This window comes from Ambystoma mexicanum, chromosome 8 (assembly GCF_040938575.1).
Source record: "Ambystoma mexicanum isolate Mex_15411 chromosome 8, UKY_AmexF1_1, whole genome shotgun sequence".
Lineage (NCBI taxonomy): Eukaryota > Metazoa > Chordata > Amphibia > Caudata > Ambystomatidae > Ambystoma > Ambystoma mexicanum.
The window spans coordinates 1,145,283,378-1,145,302,396 of NC_090929.1; the positions used below are offsets into that span (position 1 = coordinate 1,145,283,378).

General features: G+C 41.9%; 1 protein-coding gene across 1 annotated transcript in view; it reads left to right on the plus strand.

Moving 5' to 3' along the window:
- The window catches only part of TMEM26 (transmembrane protein 26), a 717,461-nt gene that overhangs the window by 500,589 nt on the left and 197,853 nt on the right, over positions 1–19,019 (plus strand). Inside the window, exon 4 of the mRNA XM_069611205.1 lies at positions 9,274–9,494. Coding sequence (XP_069467306.1) covers positions 9,274–9,494 — 221 coding nt within the window. The remainder of the gene's footprint in view (positions 1–9,273; positions 9,495–19,019) is intronic.

Below are 19,019 nucleotides of genomic sequence, written 5' to 3' on the forward strand. Positions count from 1 at the left end.
GGAACTTCATGTTAAGATAAACAAGTAAATGATAATGCACATTGAGACATAAATGTGGCACATTTTTCAAACAAGAGATATTTCAACCATTCAACAACCCAAATATGGGGTATTGTTTAACTATTCAATCCATATGATCAAATTTTTTGAACAAACACATGTCCACATGTCAATATAATATGCATAAGATAACTAATTTTAGAGGTTACTAATGCTGCACAATATGGAAATTGTGGTCTACCTAGATATGAACAATATGCAGTAGTAAAGGAATTGGGATGGGTGATCTGATCTTGATAAAAAGGGGCCAAGAAAGTAGTCCTCGTTCATGCCTAGTGGGGCAAATGAGTCAAGACAATGTATCCAGTAGAGTTTACGCTGTGATAGCAGTTTTTGTAAGTCCCCTCCTCTCGGGAGTGGGTGTATGACTTCGAGTATCACCATTCTCATTTGTGCCACTGTATGCTGATGGTCTCTGAAATTTCTGTATACAGGAGATTTGGTATTCTTAGTACGGATATTTGACTTGTGCTCAGTCCAACATTCTTTGGCTTTCCTGGTTGATTTCCCCTACGTAATATTTCCCGCAGGGACAACGTAGAGCATAAATAACATTTTTTGAATCACAGGTAGCAAAGTGTTTTAGCAGAATTTTCTTCCCAGTGTTACCATGTCGGAAGTGGTCTCCTTTTATTATATTAGAACAATGTTGGCAATTCCAGCACGGATAGGTGCCCCTTTCGGTTTGGACAAGAAAGTTTGGTTATTTATTTTCCGTTTTTCAGCTCTAATCAGTTTGTCACGAAAGTTCTTCCCCCTCTTATACGCCTGCATCGGTGGTTCAGGGAAAAGTTGATTCAGTTGTGGGTCCATTTTGATTATGTCCCAATTTTTGTGGATTATTCGTGTGACCTGAAAACTCTGACTAGAGTACTTTAGTGAGTGTATCAAACTCGTTTTTTCAATTTTGATCTTTGGGTCCAATAGGTCTTCGCGACTTTGTATTTCTGTTCTTCGTATTGCTTTATTGATTAGATCGTCCGGAAAGTTTCTGTCTTTGAACCTGGATTTCATAATGGAATATTCATCTTGTAGTCTGTCAGCCTCTGATGTTATTCTCTTGACCCTGAGGAGTTGACTGTACGGTAAGTTTTCTTTTAAATGTCTCGGATCAAAACTTTGAAAATGTAAAGTACTGTTCACATCTGTGGGTTTCCTGTATATTTGTGTTCTGAGTCCTGTATTCGTTATTCCAATAGTAACGTCCAAGAAGTTAACATTTGGTTTACCAATATCCATTGTAAACTGAATTCTGTTGTTGCATTTATTAAGGTATTCCCAAAAGATATTCAGTTCATCCTCGGTGCCTCTCCAAATTCCAAAATTGTCCTTGATATATCTATACCAACTTTTGATCTTATCTTTCCACCTGGGTTCATTTAGGACATGGGTATACTCAAAAAAATGCATGAAAATATGTGCATAAGAGGGTGCAACTGGTGACCCCTTGGAGGGGCCTGAGGTTTGTAAAAAGAATTGTCCATTAAATCGGAAATAATTATTGAAAAGAATGATGTTGATAAATTCAATTGCCAATGTTTTATGAATCTTGATTTCGTCATGTTTCAATAAAAACCATTCCAGTGCTTCGATTCCCTAGTTATGGGGGATCGAGGTGTACAAACTGCTTACATCCATTGTAAACAGTAACAAGTTGGGTTCATCCAGTTCCAGTTTATTGATGTTTTGTAAAAAATGAGTAGTGTCCTTTAGATATGTTTCAGTTTTCTGAATCAGCGGTTGTAGTGCGGTGTCAAGATATGTAGCCAAAGGGTGAAAAATACTGTCTGTTCTGGCAACAATTGGTCTGAAAGGAGTGTCTGTTTTATTCTTATGTATTTTGGGAAGGCCGTAGAAGACCGGTGTCACTGGGTTATTGTTGGTCAGAAATTTTCTTGTGTTTTCAGAAATCCAATCCGACTCTTCTGCTCTGGTGACGGTCTTCTCAATGATTTCCTTGATATTGATGATAGGGTCATGATCTAATTTGGGATAAGTGTCCTCATCCGATAATAATTTCAAACAGCCTTCATTGTAAAATATGGTGTCCATGATAACCAAAGCCCCACCTTTATCAGCTTTTTTGATAGTTATACTATTGTCCTCTGCTAGATCTTTAATGATTTTGAGCTGATGTTTCTTAATGTTTTGCTTGTTAGATTTGTTGTATTTGAGGAATTTGAATGATGTTCATATCATCACTGCAGTATAAACTGGAAAAGAATATTTTACCATTTTAAAAAGAGCTAGATTAGCATATTAGTACAATTAAGCCATTTTGCATAGATCATTTGGCAATTTGTCTCACACTCAGATTAAAATCAGCAATAGGTAGGGTGTGGGGTGGGCTGTAGACATACAGGCTTTGCAGGATGACCCCCAAGAGCAGGAAGAAGGCGAGGTAGAGATGGAGGGAGCGCCTTGCATGCAGCAGCCTTCGAAATCCAGCCCCCTGTGGCATCATTATTTAGAGAGTGATCTAGAGTCCTAGATTCAAAATGGGAGGGCCTCCTGGCATGCCAAAATACATAAAATATTTAATAAAGAAGTGGCTCCTGCGCTTATGCATGCATAAACAGTAAACACAATCTTAACACAGCCAATACGGCTGTCTTTTTTAAAAAAGAATAAGAAAGCAACTCAGAGGTGTCATTTCATTGGACATCTCTAATTAGAACTAAGTAGAGTCAAATATTTTTCACAATATTCTTGCACAATCCACACCTCCTTTGTTCCAAGCATAAATGGCGAAAAACAATCCAGATTTATTTAATGATGCTGTGTACATGCTCGTTACCTTTTAATTGGCATTGATATCACGACCAAGCGCAACATTATCTCTAATTAACAGACACGCAGAAAGAGCATTTGATGATCCTCAGTGGCTGTATTTATGGACAGTGATATCTCTATTGGAGTTTTCTCTTAAGGTCCTCCGGTTGACTGGGGTGCTATATTCTTTTCTCATGGCCTCCACCATTATTAACAGGCAAGGATCAACTGATTAGTTTGGGCTGTTAGGTGGCACTGAAAGCGCTACCTTTAAGCTGAAACTATTGTCATTAAAATAAGAACTTTAAAATAAGAGCTTCCAATATGGGCTTTGAATGTGGCTCTGTAATGTCTTTCTAATGGAGATGACATTTGAGGAGGGATACAATCCCTCCCATTCCCTAACCCTAGCCATACTAAACACTATGGCTAATCCCACCATTCCTGCCCATCTCCTGCCCATCTCTGTTGAGTGTTCAAATAAGAAACTTGCAATAAGACATGAAACTACATTGCGCTCCCATCGGAGAGGATCTCAGGGTCTTTAGCCCTGTGATCCTCTCCGATGCGAGCCCTGCCTTCTGTGTGTTTGTGGGATTTTGCTCCCATTCAGGATTTCTAGCTCCCCTCTGTCAGCATGGACCGTGTCGCAGACAGTGGGGAGCTAGAAATCCAAAGTGTGAGAAAATTCCTGTGAACACACAGGACAGTGCTCATGTGATCAATGTCCTCCTTGCTCATTCGTGGCCATCCGGTGATGAAGCTAGGCTTTATGCCAGTTACCTGCACTAACAAACTGTGGTGAGAGTTGCACATCTCCCAATGCCTCTGCCCAAACTTAGTGGCTTGCTTGTGCAGCAGTGGTCTCTGGTGTAGTGCTTTCCTGGAAGGGATACTCTTAAAGCAGGCCCTACATGCATCTTGTTTTCTCCATGACAGGAGAACACTCAGGATCTAAGGGTTGCTTTGGTTCCAGTCAGCAGGCATCGTTGGCCAATCTGGAGGCCTGCCAGTGTTTTGGGCTCATGTTCAACCAGGGGTCAAGTCCTAAAAATAAAAGTGGGGGAACTCAGCAACGAACGCAATGGGATGTGATGTCGCCAGAAATTACCATATCAAGATGCAATATGCACATTTCATTAAATTGACTTTGCATAACCACCCAAATTGCACAGGATGAATGTAATTTGCCTTTCATAAATTCAACCCACACAAAACCAAGAGAGGATATTTTCTTGTAATAGTGTTTTTGAAAACGTTAAAAGGAGTGCATGTTTTAAATTCCAAGAACAAATACAAATGCTTTCCGTGGAATATGCAGTACCGAAATGGGACATTTCACCTTTAGTTGTTTGTTATTTTAGATCAGGTTATATAGTGCAGTGGTGAAGTGTCCAGCAGGCAAACCTGACGACTGCAGTTCAATCCCCATAAATTCAAGGGAGAGTTCAGTGTTTCTCATTTTAGCTGGGGGGGGACTGAGTCCACCCTCTCAAAAAAGTGGGGGGACTCCGTCCACCCGCGTGTACCCTTGACTTTAGCCCGTGTTCAACCCACTTAACACCAGGACAGGAATGCCCCACAGTATCTTTGCACCTTTGCTGCTTCTCTAAGGCTGCACCCCGATAAGTGGACATACATAGATTAAGGACAACCAACTTCGGCATTTTTTAGTGCAGGTAGGCAGTACGGCCACCTGCGCTTAGGATGTGACCATGATGGGTGAACTGCTAGAGTGGAGGCAGAGGAAGTGAGGGACAGAGGCAGGTTAGAGGCGAGTGTTAGGCAGAAACCTGTGCAGTTCCCTCTGGGACCACTGCAAAAAGTTTAAGTCTACAGGAGTTAGCAGTAAACCCAATTGGTAGCAGTCTGTACCACCCAGATTTACCTGGTAGCTGTGGCTGAGCAGTCAAGATGAGTTATGCAGTATTTGGAGTATACAAGATAGGGCAATTTACACAGTAGAACAAGCAGACACTGATCAGAGCTTGGGTGTAAGGATATATAATTATTTATTTAAAAACACATCTACGAAAAACACACTGGCACTAATACGGCAAATAACTTCAATCACAATTACTATAAGTATATCAATCCCCTAACAATATTTCGACAAGTCTAGGTTCAACGGCACCACTTATTTGCAGACAGAGATGAGTGCTTTAACCTAGATGGCACTCTAATACTCGTTAGACAGGGAGATAAAAGGCAGGGTATGAAACCAACTCAGTACCAACATTTTTACGAAGCAAATGCAAGGCAAGCAAGGCAGGGTCTACTGTAGATCATAAAGTTCAGAGGTCAGGCCCACTGGGAGAGAGGCAAGGCTGCATGTCCCAAAAGTATCACAGTGGAAATGCACTTCAAGTCTTTGTAGCAAAATGTCACAGAAAGGTTGGACCAGTTTTAGAACGAAAGTTAAGAAGGTCGGGAGGCAACCCAATGGAAAGGTAAGGATTTAAGACACCTCACGCTAACCATCACAAGGGAAGCCAGGCGGACACAGTACCTTGTAAGTGGAGAGACAGCTCTGGAGGGGGCAGTTGTTCCTGATGGTGGATGCAAGTCGGGGCTTTGCCAGAAGATGAGATGATCTCGTCGTCGAGGAAAGTTGAAGATCATTGCACCACCAGGGAAGAGACCAGCCGCGGAGTGCTCCGTCACAAGGCACCACCTTTTGGTCGCGGTACAGTGGTTAGTGGCTATCCGGTTGCCGGGGTGCTCAACACGGGCAATTCGACCACTAGACGTCCTGGAAGCGAAGAAAAAGCAAAGGGACTGGTTGTTCCCACGAGTCAGGGGAAGAAGACTCTCCAGCAGGGAGATCTCCTCTGTCATTGGGAAGTGGTCAGTCGGTTCAGCAGGGCTCCACCGGATGTGTCGTCGTTGCAGGTCGGCTCAGCTTTACCTTCGTCGGATTCTTAGGTCCTATGGCGACTTCTGAAGATCCAGTCCCAAAAGCCCTGCTTTTATGCAGAAAACCCCCATTCATTCAGCCTAGCTGTCAATCAAACACGCTAAGTGGTGAGTGGGGCGGCTCACCACTTGGGCCAATCACACCAGAGTGTAACTTGAGTTGGCAAGGCAACTCAGTCCAGGGTGCCTAAACCCCCTCCCACACACCCAGTGGTACCCAGACAGAATGGCACCACTCTGGAGGGCTTCTGTGCAGAAGCCTGCCAAAAGTGGAACAAAGGGCTCAGGACACCCCAGTGTTACGGCATGGAGGGTGCGGTGTAACACACATAGAAAAACACATGAGGCCCTATGGAGTAAAAGACCCCATAGCCCATAGAACACATTGACATTCAAAGGAATCAACCACATTCATGTCCAAGAGTGGGAGGAAAAGAGTCTCACTCTTGGCAGGATGAAAAAAACAAACTCCAGAAATCCAGCAAAGCTGCTTGTGGACTCACTAGGTTAGAAAATTCAGCCTAAACAGAGAATTCTCCCTAACAGCGAGGGGAAACATGTTAGCTTTGCTAGCTAGGATAGATGACTGGGTTGACCGAATACTGCTGACTGAGCACATAATGCAATCTATGGGTCACATATTTGAATCCTATTGAGGTGGAATCAGGATTTCATCCATCTGTCATGGACCAGAATTGGGACAAACACATTTTTTTTTTCTTTTTAGTAGCGTAGAGTTGAAATCTATGTTTTTCTTGCAGGCGCAGCAGCACATGCTCTTTTGACTGCTAGGTTATCTTGCAGCCAAGCAGAGCCCAGAGCTGATCACTTGAAGTTGTGGGAGCTTTCGTTTTTTGTGCATTTTGTTGCATCTCTTCAGACTGTATGTTGGAGAACACACAAAACTTGTAGGTATTTGGTTATTCACCCACCCATTGATTGACCGTGTGTATAAAGTATTAGGCATTTCGCAGGCACTACTATTAGGTGATGCCCACAAAAGCCTCAACTGTTGGCATTGCCAATGCTTGTTTTTAATGAGCTTAGGCACGCTCCAAGGATGGCTTGGTCTAATGTTTGTAAAACCAATTGCATATATTGTTAGAACTAGTGTGACATTTTTGAAAGTCTGTCAACAAATTATATCACACAGGTTATGTTGGCATCTTTGTCAATATGGCACCTTTCTAATTCGTTTGCCTTATTTCAAACGTTAGTACATTGAAGTAATAGGGAGTACTGGACATTACTGAACACTAGACATTAGGGGAAATTCAGAGAATTTTCAGAGAATTGTCAATTGCTTTTTGGGCGCTTTATTTTCATCCCCAAAGGATTAAATTCTCCAGGTATATGTCTCTTTTTCTTCCTTAGATTAAATTCTTCCACAGCATATTTCCATTTTGTTTTCTTCATATCGAGCTCGGTTTCTAGATGTCTTTCTTTCATATCGCTCCCCCCTTATGTTTCTCTCCTCTCGCTTTCTCACTCGCTCGCTCTCTTCTCTCCCTCTTTCATTTCCTCTCCCTCCTCTCTCTCTCTCCACAACCCCTCGGTCTCTCGTCCTCCCTCTCCTCTCTTTCTCCCTCTCACTCTCTCTATAGCTCTCTTTACCTTCTCATCCTCTCTATCTTCTTCCCTCTCACACCCCCTTGCCTCTAACCCTCATTAAGAAACATTTGCCTCTTCTTGCCAATGTTAACCACATCTTGTTTTGAGGCCTAAACCTACCTGTCCATCTGGCTGCATATGCAATGAACCCTAAATACCCTGTCACAAATTACTAAACTCCCCAAAGTTATTCATATGCTCGTTGATTGGGGAGTTTAAACACGCTGGCCAACAAGGTATCTTGATTGTATGTCAGCGCCTGTTCCTTGTTCCCCCATTTTGCCAACTGTGTCACATATGCATAGATCGGTGTGTTAAGGGTAATGTGTGATCCTCTATGGTGGCTGTTTTACTTGCTTAATTAGAACGAGGCAGTATTGTTGCCAGACTCCATCACTATGTTTGTGAAGTGAATAGTATTGATTCTGCAGTAACTTAATATTTAACCGATGGGAGAAATTGCTGGCGCATCCATATGTGTTTGATGTCTAGATCACTCTAATGTATCTTTCACGTGTTTGTACTGTTGCTGTTGGCTTCTTTGCCCGTTACCTTTATGGAGACTGACTTTGAGTTCCAATTGCATCCTCATTGAACCTCTCTTGGCTTTCCATTGGCTTAGCTCTTTCACTTGAGGGTGTTTTATCAGATGTACATGCTTCTTTTTGCTTGGGGCAAAGTCATTCTTATGTATGTTGTCCATCTTCGTGTGTGCGTGTTAAGGGACAGACAACACAGAAAGGTTCCAAGTTGGTCCTCATTATGTATTTGCCGATATCCCGCTGGTACTACCGGCGGAATACAGGCAAACGGTGCCCCCGTCTCCGGCGCCTGATATCCCGTTATTACTGGGATATTACGGGCAGCGGAGTCCCTTAGGTAGTACCGCTCCTGGTAATTCTGGCAATTCACTGCCGGTAGGAGGATCAGAGCCCCTACCGGCTAACTTGTGGTTGGCCGGTCAGGTAAAGTGCTGGTACACCAAAATACCGGCACTTTAATACTGGACCTGTCAACCCATAATGAGGCCCAATTTCGTGTATGCATATATTTAAGTACATTTCGTTACAAGTCTATGACAGTGAAATGATCAGTTGACCTAATTTATGTTATCAAATTTCAGAAATTCACCCCTCAAAATCCACAACAAAACGTTTGACAATTCTTGTTTTGTATCTTTTTTTTGTGAACTGGCTTAGTGAACTGATAATGGCAGAACATTTGCTCAATACCCTGCTTTGGAAAATTGCTTTAAAGTACTCATAATCACATGGTAGATTTGAAAATGCAGGCATTCACATAGCCACCGCGCTCTACCAAGAATCCCTCTTGATAAAGGTCGTAGCGCTTATACCTGCGATCTAAATGCTTGCAAACAATCTTCTGACTAGTTTACCAGTAATCGGCATTACGCTGAACGCCGCACTTCCTCGTCACAGTCCTACCGTTAAGGGGGCATGTCTACGTGCAGGAAACAGGTAACCATGCTGGCTGTTAGAATGTAACACCATCTGTGCAGCACCCCTCTTTGACCTCAGGACATGTACTCTTGACCTCTCACCCGGAAATGCGTTCATGTTCCTTGGATTCCTGCACTGCTCTAACCGAGGACCCTTTGTTTACTTTTGTGTCGAAGGTTAAAGGGCTAGCTTTGTTGCCTGTTTTATAAATATCCCTCCCTCCACCACGTTATAATTGTAGGCGTGTGACAAATAAGAGGAACAAAGGTATAATGGCTTTACTTTTGAATAATTGCCACAAAGGCGTTGCATTATATTACATAAGGAGCATATCAACATGACTCATACAATGAATGGCGCTATAAAAGCTATTCAGCAGAGCGTTCATGTAAGAGGTAAAAGGTCTTCAGTTCATGTGTGCAATGTTTGATGTTGCTGTTGTCTTTGCAAACAGGCTGCAGCTCTGGTCTCTACACTGGCCGCCGTGTGCAGCACCGTATGGACTCTAGCACTGCACCAGACCTGCCTGCTGCTGCTCATCATTGGCAAATGGTTTCTCCCCACGGACTCCGAGACCACCCGCGAACAGCTGTCCCAACTTCTTCTCCTGTTTGTTGGCACTGCTGCGGATATTCTTGAGTTCACCACCGAGACTCTTGAACAAGGAAATGTAAGGTAAGTCTTAGGTCACATTTTCAGAAATTGAAGTCAGCTCACTTATTTATAGTTTTTACCACGCTGCCTGAGTTGGCATGCTTTGCTGTTGCTTTGTTAATCTCGATTTACTTCAACACATCTTTTAAAGTGTTTACATCCAGAGCAAATAGGCGGAGGGGAAGATAAGCATGTTGTACCCGGGCCCAGAATTCTTCCATGGGCCCAGATTGGCTGTACTATGGCAGGGCGGGGCAGGTTGGGCAGATAGAAAAAGGTTGATTATTGATGCACACCTCAAATTAAATGGCAATGAAACATACATTTAAGAGATGCTGCAGATTAATTTTAGGTGCGGCGGAGGAACTGAGGCCATGGCACAAGACCCCTACAAACAAGAGACAATTGGAATGAGGATTCAACAAGGGAACCCTCCCGTCCCCTGCACACTTTAGGATGTTTGGACTAAGTCCACTACTGTTTTCTCATATTAATACAAAAAACATATAAACCAAAGAGTTCAGTTGTGTGTTCTTATAGCAAAAGTTTCTATCTAAAGTGTCAAATACACAATATTTCAAAAGGAGAAACATTTACAAATTCAAGAAGCAAAGCAGTGCAATAGTAGGTCACAATAAATTTGAAACAATGGTGGAATCCAATTCATGTGGCGACGCGTTTCGAGGATACTTTCCTCTTCTTCATATGGCCAAAATTGAATTCTTCATACAAAAGGAAAAAAACAAAGGGGAGAACGTTTGTACAAGTTTTTTATACCTTGAGGTAATTCATTAAACTCATGCTGTACATTTCAGTCTCATCTGTGAGCCAGAACAGGCTACATTGTCAGAGAAATTGTAATTAATCTAGTACCACAAGGGCACATTCATTCCCAGTTAAATTCAGGGTGAGGGGAGGAGAAGAGGTTCAGAGAGACGTTTCTAGTCCAGTGCAAGAGAAGTCGTCGTTCAAAAGTGTTTAGAAAGAATGTAGGTAGGTAAAGGAGCCATATAGGACAAGATATAAGAAAGTATAATTACCAGTAAGCAAAGTGTTCGAGGGCATCGGGTGCAGATAGAGATCCTTGGGGGTGAATCAAGCGATGTGTAGATCCTCCACGGGAAATATAGTTTGCTGTAGTCAAGCAAAAGACATAGCTGCAACAAAAATGAGGAGCAAGTGAGTAGACATCAAACTATGATGAAAGGTAAGTTCAACCCTAGGCACTAGAAGAAATGTAGTACCTGTGGAGTGTACAAGAGGAGTGGCAAGTGCTGGAGAAAATATTCGAACGGCGTGGAAGCCTGATATATTCGGGGTTAATTCACGTTAAACACTGTGTAACTTCTGTTCAACGTTCATCAAGAGTCAGCAAAGCACTCTAGAGAATACGATATAAGTGTTAGCTGGAGAGGAATACTAAAACAACATATATTGATATAATACTATCCACAACTAAAGTGTTAGCTGATGAAAAAAATACCTTGTGGTATACGCTTAGCAGTTATAGTGTGCGAGCTGTCAGGCACAGCGTGCTGCCAATGCGCTTTCTTCAGTGGGCGGTTTGTAGGGATAGGAACTCAGGAAAAACAAATACAGTGCACTTGTGCACTACGAGTCTCAATGCGCAGATGATGATCTGTGAAAAAGTGTAACGGAGAATTAACCCGGATCGAGGTTAAGAAAGTACTTAAACTAGAAATCTCAATGGGACAGGCAATGGGGGTCATTCCGAGGTTGGAGGTAAGGGATTACCGGCACCTGTAAGGGCACCGATGGCCGTAATCCCTTACCTCCGTATTCCGAGTTCCCTTTGCGGGTCCCTCTTTACCTCCTGCTTTTAGCAGGAGTAAATTACGGGACCCGCAAAGTGACCTTGGAGTAAATTACGGCACCGTAATTTACGGTGCCGTAATTACCTCCTTCCCCATTCCCATTGAGCCCTATGGGGGCAGAAATGGGGATGGGGAAGGGCTATGGTGAATGGGGAATTACCGGTCCATCCAACCTTGGAATGGACCGGAAATTACTCAATTCACCATGCCGGTATTCCATGGAGTAAATAGCTCCATGGTTGCCAACCATGGAGCTATTTACTCCATGGTGTAGTCCTAACTCGGAATGAGGGCCAATGCCTGGTAACGTGGCTTACCTGCACAATAGGAGACCAATCGCAAAGATATCTGCCGCCGGTCAATGCGTCCTAGCAGCTATGGGAACGGCGCGCAATGTGGAAGAAAATGTTTGGAGAATGTGAAGATAGAGAAGGGACTAAAGCAGTCACCTGAAGGATCGGCCATCTTAGAATGGAGTAAGAAGTCATCGGGTGAGCCCGCCGAGGTAAACCACAATGTGTCAAGAGGAGTGAAAGTATATGTGGAATAAATAATAAAATTGATGAAAATAAAGATAAAAAATAAAGGGAAAATAGAAAAAGTATGAAGAGAACATGTAAACAATACTAATGAGAAATCGTGCAGAGTCAGCAAAAAGAGACTATTCAATGGAGAAGTAGACAGATTAGGAGGTGCCACTGAAATACAGAAACGTCAAAATGAAACACGTTCCATCCGCCAGAGTCCAAATGAAAGAGGGAATTTTAACCACTCACAAGGTTAATTCGCATAATGTATGGCTGAAGGGTGGACAAAAGAAAATAAGCACAGTTTGTATACATAAGTTGTCGTCCAACATATAACACAAGAGTTCATTATATGTATATACATATATATACATTTTAGTTCAACCTTCAGTGGAGTATGTATTAAAAGGGTATCAAGAGAATAATACAAGTCATTGTGTAATACAATCGGATATTACTTGTTGGCAGTTAAAATTTCCAGATAAAATAAAATTGACATAACTTTGATCTTTACAAAAAAACAACAAGATGCTAGTGTTAGAGGTCAAACATACCCTATTCACAGGAAACAATTAAGGGTAAAATCTTCATTGAGGCCCCAAGGTTGCAAAGAACCCATTTGTTGATCCAATAGGCTTCTCTCTGTAGTAAGAGGGATTGAAAGTCACCGCCCCTTGTTGGGTGTTTAACAACTTCAAGTATCTGAAATTTAATTTGGGCAATGGAATGTTTCTCAGAATTGAAGTGTCGGGCTACTGGTGAATATTGGTTCTTACATCGTATGTTTGATTTGTGTTCTGTTAGTCTTAGTTTTATGGGTCTTTTTGTCTGGCCAATGTACACCTTCCCACAGGGACATTTCAGTAAATATATTACACCTGATGACAAACAGGTGGAGTAGTCTCTAAGTTTAATTTTCCAGTTCACGGGTGGGTTACTACATCACCTTTGATGACGTTGTTGCAGTGTGTACATCCCAAACAAGGGAAGGTGCCCAATTTTTTAGTGGTCAGAAACAGTTGCTTATCCTTTGGTATTTTTTCTGCCCTTACTAGTTTATCTCTAATGTTCCTACCCCTTTTGTAACACATCATTGGTGGGGTTGGGAATAATTCTAGCAAAGTTTGGTCATTGTGAAGAATGTTCCAACGCTTCTTGATGCTCCTTGTGATTTGAAACTCTGTCTTGAGAATTTCGATATAAATAACAACGGTGTGTCCTTACCACTTGGTTTTGTTTTTTAACAAGTCAGTGCGTGCAATCTCTGATGCTCTTTTTTTAGCAATTTCCAAAACATCTTGAGGATAGCCTCTATTCTCAAATTTATCCACCAGGTTGTTGCATTCCTGTGTTAGAACATCTGGATCAGAAATGATCCTCTTAAGCCTTAGGATTTGGCTATACGGTAAGCTTTGGAGCATAGCTCTGGGGTGAAAGCTAGAGTAACGTAGCAGGTTGTTTGCATCAGTTGGTTTATGATATATGGATGTAGCGACTACGTTGTTACTAATTCTCAAATTAACATCCAGGAAGTGGAGATATGGATTACCGACTTCCATGGTGAACTTGATACGAGGATGTATTGAATTGATGTACTCAAAAAACAGGTCCAATTCTGCACGTGTGCCACACCATATGCCGAAAATGTCATCTATAAATCTCTTCCATGTCCGGATGTAAGGGGACCATGTGGGATGTTCTAACACATTTTGGCTTTCAAACTGAAACATAAATGTATTTGCATAGACAGGTGCCATCGATGATCCCATCTAGGTTCCGGAAGTCTGTAAGAAGTATTTACCCTGGAATCTGAGGTAACTGTTAAATAAAATGCGGTTGAGCAACTCTAGGACAAATTGTGGATTGCCGTGAATCTCTGAATTGTTAAGTAGTAGCCATTCGACAGAATCCAGACCTTCGCCATGGGGGATCAAGGTGTATAGACTGCAGACGTCAAGACTAAATAGAATACATTCTTCACTGATAACTGAAAAATCTTTGAGGCCGTTCAAAAAGTCGGTTGTGTCCTTTAAGTAGGTGGATGTTGCCTGTATGATCGGTTGCAGTAATTTATCGATGTAAATAGCCAAGGGGTCAAATATACTCTCCGTTCCTGCTACAATAGGTCTAAGAGGAGGATTGTCTTTGTGTATCTTGGGGAGTCCGTAAAAGACTGGAGTGATAGGATGAGAGTTGGTTAGAAATTGATGAGTCTTATCGCTGATCCACTCGTTTTCCTTTGCCTTGAGTAGCGTTCTGTTTATCAATATTCTAATCTCTGGTAGTGGATCTCTATCCAGTGCAACATAAGTGTCCGTGTCATTAAGAAGTTCAATGCATTTCTTGTTGTAGAAAGATGTGTCCATAATAACTATTGCACCCCCCTTATCTGCTGGTTTGATGGTGATCTCCTCACTTTTAGCTAAGTCATCAATCAAATCAAGTTGACGATTCTTAATATTGATGGGTGTTTTTCTCTTGTAATTAATCTTACTTAAATCTTGGAGAACACTTTTCTCAAACAAGTTCAAGATAGAATTCTGAACATGGGGGTCAAATGTGCTTTTTGGGCGAATTTCCAGCAAGTCATCTTGGGTTGGTTCAGGTGCCATTTTTGGTTGTGTAGCAAAGAAGATTTTTAACCTCAGTTTTCTCAGCAATCTGTGTAAGCAGATCTTCTCCTGGAAGAGTGAGGTGTTACAAGTGGGCACAAAAGAGAGTCCTTTATTAAGTATATTAAGTTGTTCTGTTGTTAGAGACTTACTGGAGATATTCACCACCAGATCGTTAATCCCTATTTGTTTTTCTTTTTTATTTGAGGCTTTCTTCCCTCTCCTGGTTTTTCTCTTAGGCCTAAAAAAGCCCCAGTAGATGAGTTAGGGTCAATTTCTTTGTTTGTTGGGGAGCTTGGAATTCTTAACGCTCTAGATCTATTTCTCTCCTCAGATAAGTCTCGTTGGTTGGTTTCTTCCGATGTAGGTCTCTGTATAGGTTTGCCAATGCTGCTATCACTACTGTTGCCAGAGTTTGTTGAACCCGTATTGCGTTGTCTGTTGCGATTAAAGTTCCTTTGTTGGTAGTATTCCTGCCAAGTGTAGACTATGTCATTTAAATAGTCAAAAGTGTCTCTCTTGAATTTACGCAACTTTCTCTGTTCGATTTCCGTTTTGTAGTTGGCCAGTTTTGAATTGATGTCCTCCAAAATTTCTGCCAGATCTTTTGTTGTTTTAAGTTTGGATATTTGTTCTTGGAGAGTCTTAATTTCGGAGTCAATAGTTTCAAGAGATTTAGATAATTCTTCTATTGTTAAGAGTATAAGATCTAGGGAGCACTTGTTGAGGATTTGATCCCACTTCTTTATGAAATCTTTACCAGGCATTGTCTGTCCCATTGAGATTTCACCTTTTGGTGTCTACTATGTGGAAAATATAGTGCAAAAAAAGCCTGATAAATGTTTTCCCTAGTGCAAACGTTTTTATATAATATCGATTGTGACAAATTCTGTTTGCTCCATTTTGCATTATCAAAGCATTTGCTCACTTTTTTAGCACTGGTGCAAATCTTTGATAAGCTTGGCTCTGGTGACATGGACCTGTGCTGAATCCCAACGGGAGTCCTAATGCCTTAAGAGCTCTCAGTGTGCAGTCACTACTTTGTGCTTTAGCACCTTGAATCGTATTTTGTGCTACATGGAATTACAAATAAAGATCAAAGACCAAATAACCGGGCAGACTCAAAGAATATTGCAAAACACTACTTTATTCATGGTATGGAGACCTGACAAACATCAGACTGATGCATGTACACTCACAAAGGAGCTTGCTTACACAGAGGTCTTTATACCCCAATATGCGTCATCTATGATGTCATTCTACGTGGCAAAATACAAAACCTTTTGAGGGGAAAGGATTGGTTAAGGAATCATATCTACTCATAGAATATATGAGGATTAGTGCATCATTGGCTACCCCTTATCTGTAGGGAACGCCTAGAACTACCTCTACAAACGTACGGTACTGATTATAATGGATAAACTGTCAGTGGATTGGTCTTTGCAACATTGTATGTTACATTGTCCCGCAAACCCACTGATTGGTTGGCATACTATTCCAACCTTGGACTTTGACTCTTTTAGCAGCACGTAAGTGAAACGAAACTTAGGTGTTTGATTACCGTCAGACTACTCCCCGTTTTCCCAATTAGTCCACCTCTTATCGGTAGGTCATAAGCCAAAGACTTTCTTTTGTAGTTAACCTTGTTGACTGCTCACTGGGCTGAAACATTCAAGGGAGTGTAAGCACACCACTATCTTAGTCTGAGGCTCAATGAATAGACCGTGTTCTCTTCTCTGATATCACGTGTTAGCAGACCAACAATTTGTCAATTGCATCCTTCTATTTTCTGCTATTTAATTCAATTATGCTGGATGCACTTGCTCCTCTTGGCCTCTAGATACTTGCTCACTCTATCTCATATGAACTTTGTGCACTTTCAATTGACCAACAGTTGGCTTTCACAGTTGTTTTCTTATCCTTTAATTTATGAAGAATGTCCCATGTTCAGAGCTTATCCAAGTAACTCCCTTTGTGCTCTGTGCTTATTCCTTACAAAAGCATCCTTTATTCTGGGCCAACCTTGACTCATCGCCGGTTCTGCACACAGAACTATTCTTCAGCGTATCCTGATCTTGCAGCCTTAGACTGTCTCTGAAGTAGCTTGGTTGTATTAGACAGGAATCACCACCCAATTTCCTTTCATGGCCGTCCTAGCCACGTTATATATTCCTTTGTAGCAAGATTCTATATGTTTCCTTTCTACCTTGTGGTACTGCGTATTTACAGTTATTGATCAATTAGTAACTTAATCTTCTTTGTAGTCACGATTGCATTCGCTTTGGGTGCATGTTTCGCTTTGTGCTTCATTTACATTGTTACTCTTAAGTATTTTCATATCGCTTCAACATAGGTTCATATATCTTCTTTATGACATCACTCTGCTCTCATCAGATTTCACTTAACACTCCATGATGTCCACAGGTGCTTGCTGACATCTTTGCACGCGGCATCCTTCCAATTGCTAAATGTGAAGGTATATTCTGTACGGCTGTCTGAGTGCATAACGTCTCTCGTACGCTCAATGTGGTATTGGAATGACACAGGGGGTCCTGTTTACTGCTCTTCTCTGACCATTCCAGTATGACGGTGGTGAGGGGGTGGAAACCAGTAAGAAAGCGGCTACCTGCTCCTCTACAACTTTAAGCCAGCTTTTGTAGCATACTCTAGCTCAAGGAAATGGGCATTGCCCCTTGCCTGACTCTGAGTCCTGATCTTAAACCCAAAAGGTGTCACAGATACTGTTCAGTAAGCATTTTGGTTGCTATCACGGTTGCTATCACGTGAAGTCCCCTTTCTTGGATTACTCTTGATATTTCTGGGGTTTGGGGTCTGCGTGCCAGGAACGAAAGACCGACCTTGCAGATTCCAGGCCGAAAAGGCCACATCCACAAGCCAAGCCTTTTGTTCCCAGCCCTCTCCTGAACCCTTTTGGGGTGTCCCATCTCCCATTCCCTTATCTGCTATATGGCCCACAACCCTGCCAACCCCTCACCCTACTTACCTGCTGCTTTCCGGCACGCTAGTCCATCTTCTGTCTAGGCCATGCCCCCTCAAAGCCTATGTATAGGAGGCTGCCTTTTATATGCAGCCTTCCGTGTGTAGGCCTTTACAGGACACAGACTACTGACCACAAACTATTTTATTCTTGGCTTTATGTATTACATAATTTGCTTTAAATGATCCCAGTTTTCAGTTTCACACTGGGTAGTCCCCATAACATTTGCATGTTGGACTGGAAAACAATTTTTTGTGTTTAATTTTTATCAGTTTTAGACACATTATACAACATAAAGAAAAACCAAACAAAAGACATTAATAGGTTCAATGCTCGTATGCACGCTGTAAGATTGGGGTATAGAGCTTCCTGATGACAGACTGGATGAGTACAAATCAAACTCTGATACTTCCAATAAGACTTTAATATATTAGTCCACACTGTTGACTGGACTACTGAAGAATAATGTCTCACTAGTCTAATATTAGGACTCAGGATCTGCAATGCAATTAACATACTATGCACTCCCTTGATGCGTCCTGGTGTTACAGCATGCAAAGCGAATAACCAGGATTCTATGTAGGTATTAGGTTTGACATGTGATGCTGCCGCAGATGTGGAGCTACACTTGGAAGTTTGGAGTTGTTGCAATTTGAAAGGCTAGAAGAGACACAAAGGGGGTCATTCCGAGTTGGGCGGTAAGGGGTTACTGGAACCGGTAAGGATGCCGGTGCCGGTAACCCCCTACTGCCCTATTCCGAGGTCCCTTAGTGAGTCCCACTAGGAACAGCTGGTCTGACCAGCCGTTCTTAGCAGGACCCGTTAAGGGACCTTGGAGCTAATAACAGGTCCGCAATTTGCGGGCCCTTTATTAGCACCTTCCCCATTCCCATTTAGCCCTATGGGGGCTCGAATGGGAATGGGGAATGGTATTTGGCATGGGGTCTTACCGGGTCCGCATAGGTCAGAATGTCCCGCTAAGTCCCCATTCCGCCTACCCGGACCCCAGTTTGGAGGCAGCCATGGTGCTAATATCACTATGGCTGCCTCCAAACTTGGAATGACCCCCAAAGTCTTGTCCATTTGATTAACATTTGATAATTTCAATCAGATTAGTGAGGGGAAATAAAGGCACTAAACAATCAGTGCACCATACCTGCGTATCAGAGGTGGCATTCAAATAAAGTAAATTATACTATTTACATCAGGTTCTTGTAGATGCTATACTTAATGAGATAGCTATGAAGAACATGTTCTTCATTTTTCAACAAAATTCTTCCACCAAATCAAATGGGGAAGCATGGGGGCCATGTTTGCCCCTAGCATTGCCAAGCTCTATATAGACTCATATGAAGGTCCTTTGTTATGAGTGGTAAAAATCCTTATAAAATGAACCTACAAATATGGAATAGATTCATTGATGATGTGTTTATGATCTTGGAAAGTGCATCAAACATACACACACAATTTAAGAAATGGTTAAATAACCGAACTCCACACATAACATTTACCATGCTGTATGACAGAACCAAAATACAATTTTTGGATTTACATATTTGAAATGCGGGTTATGT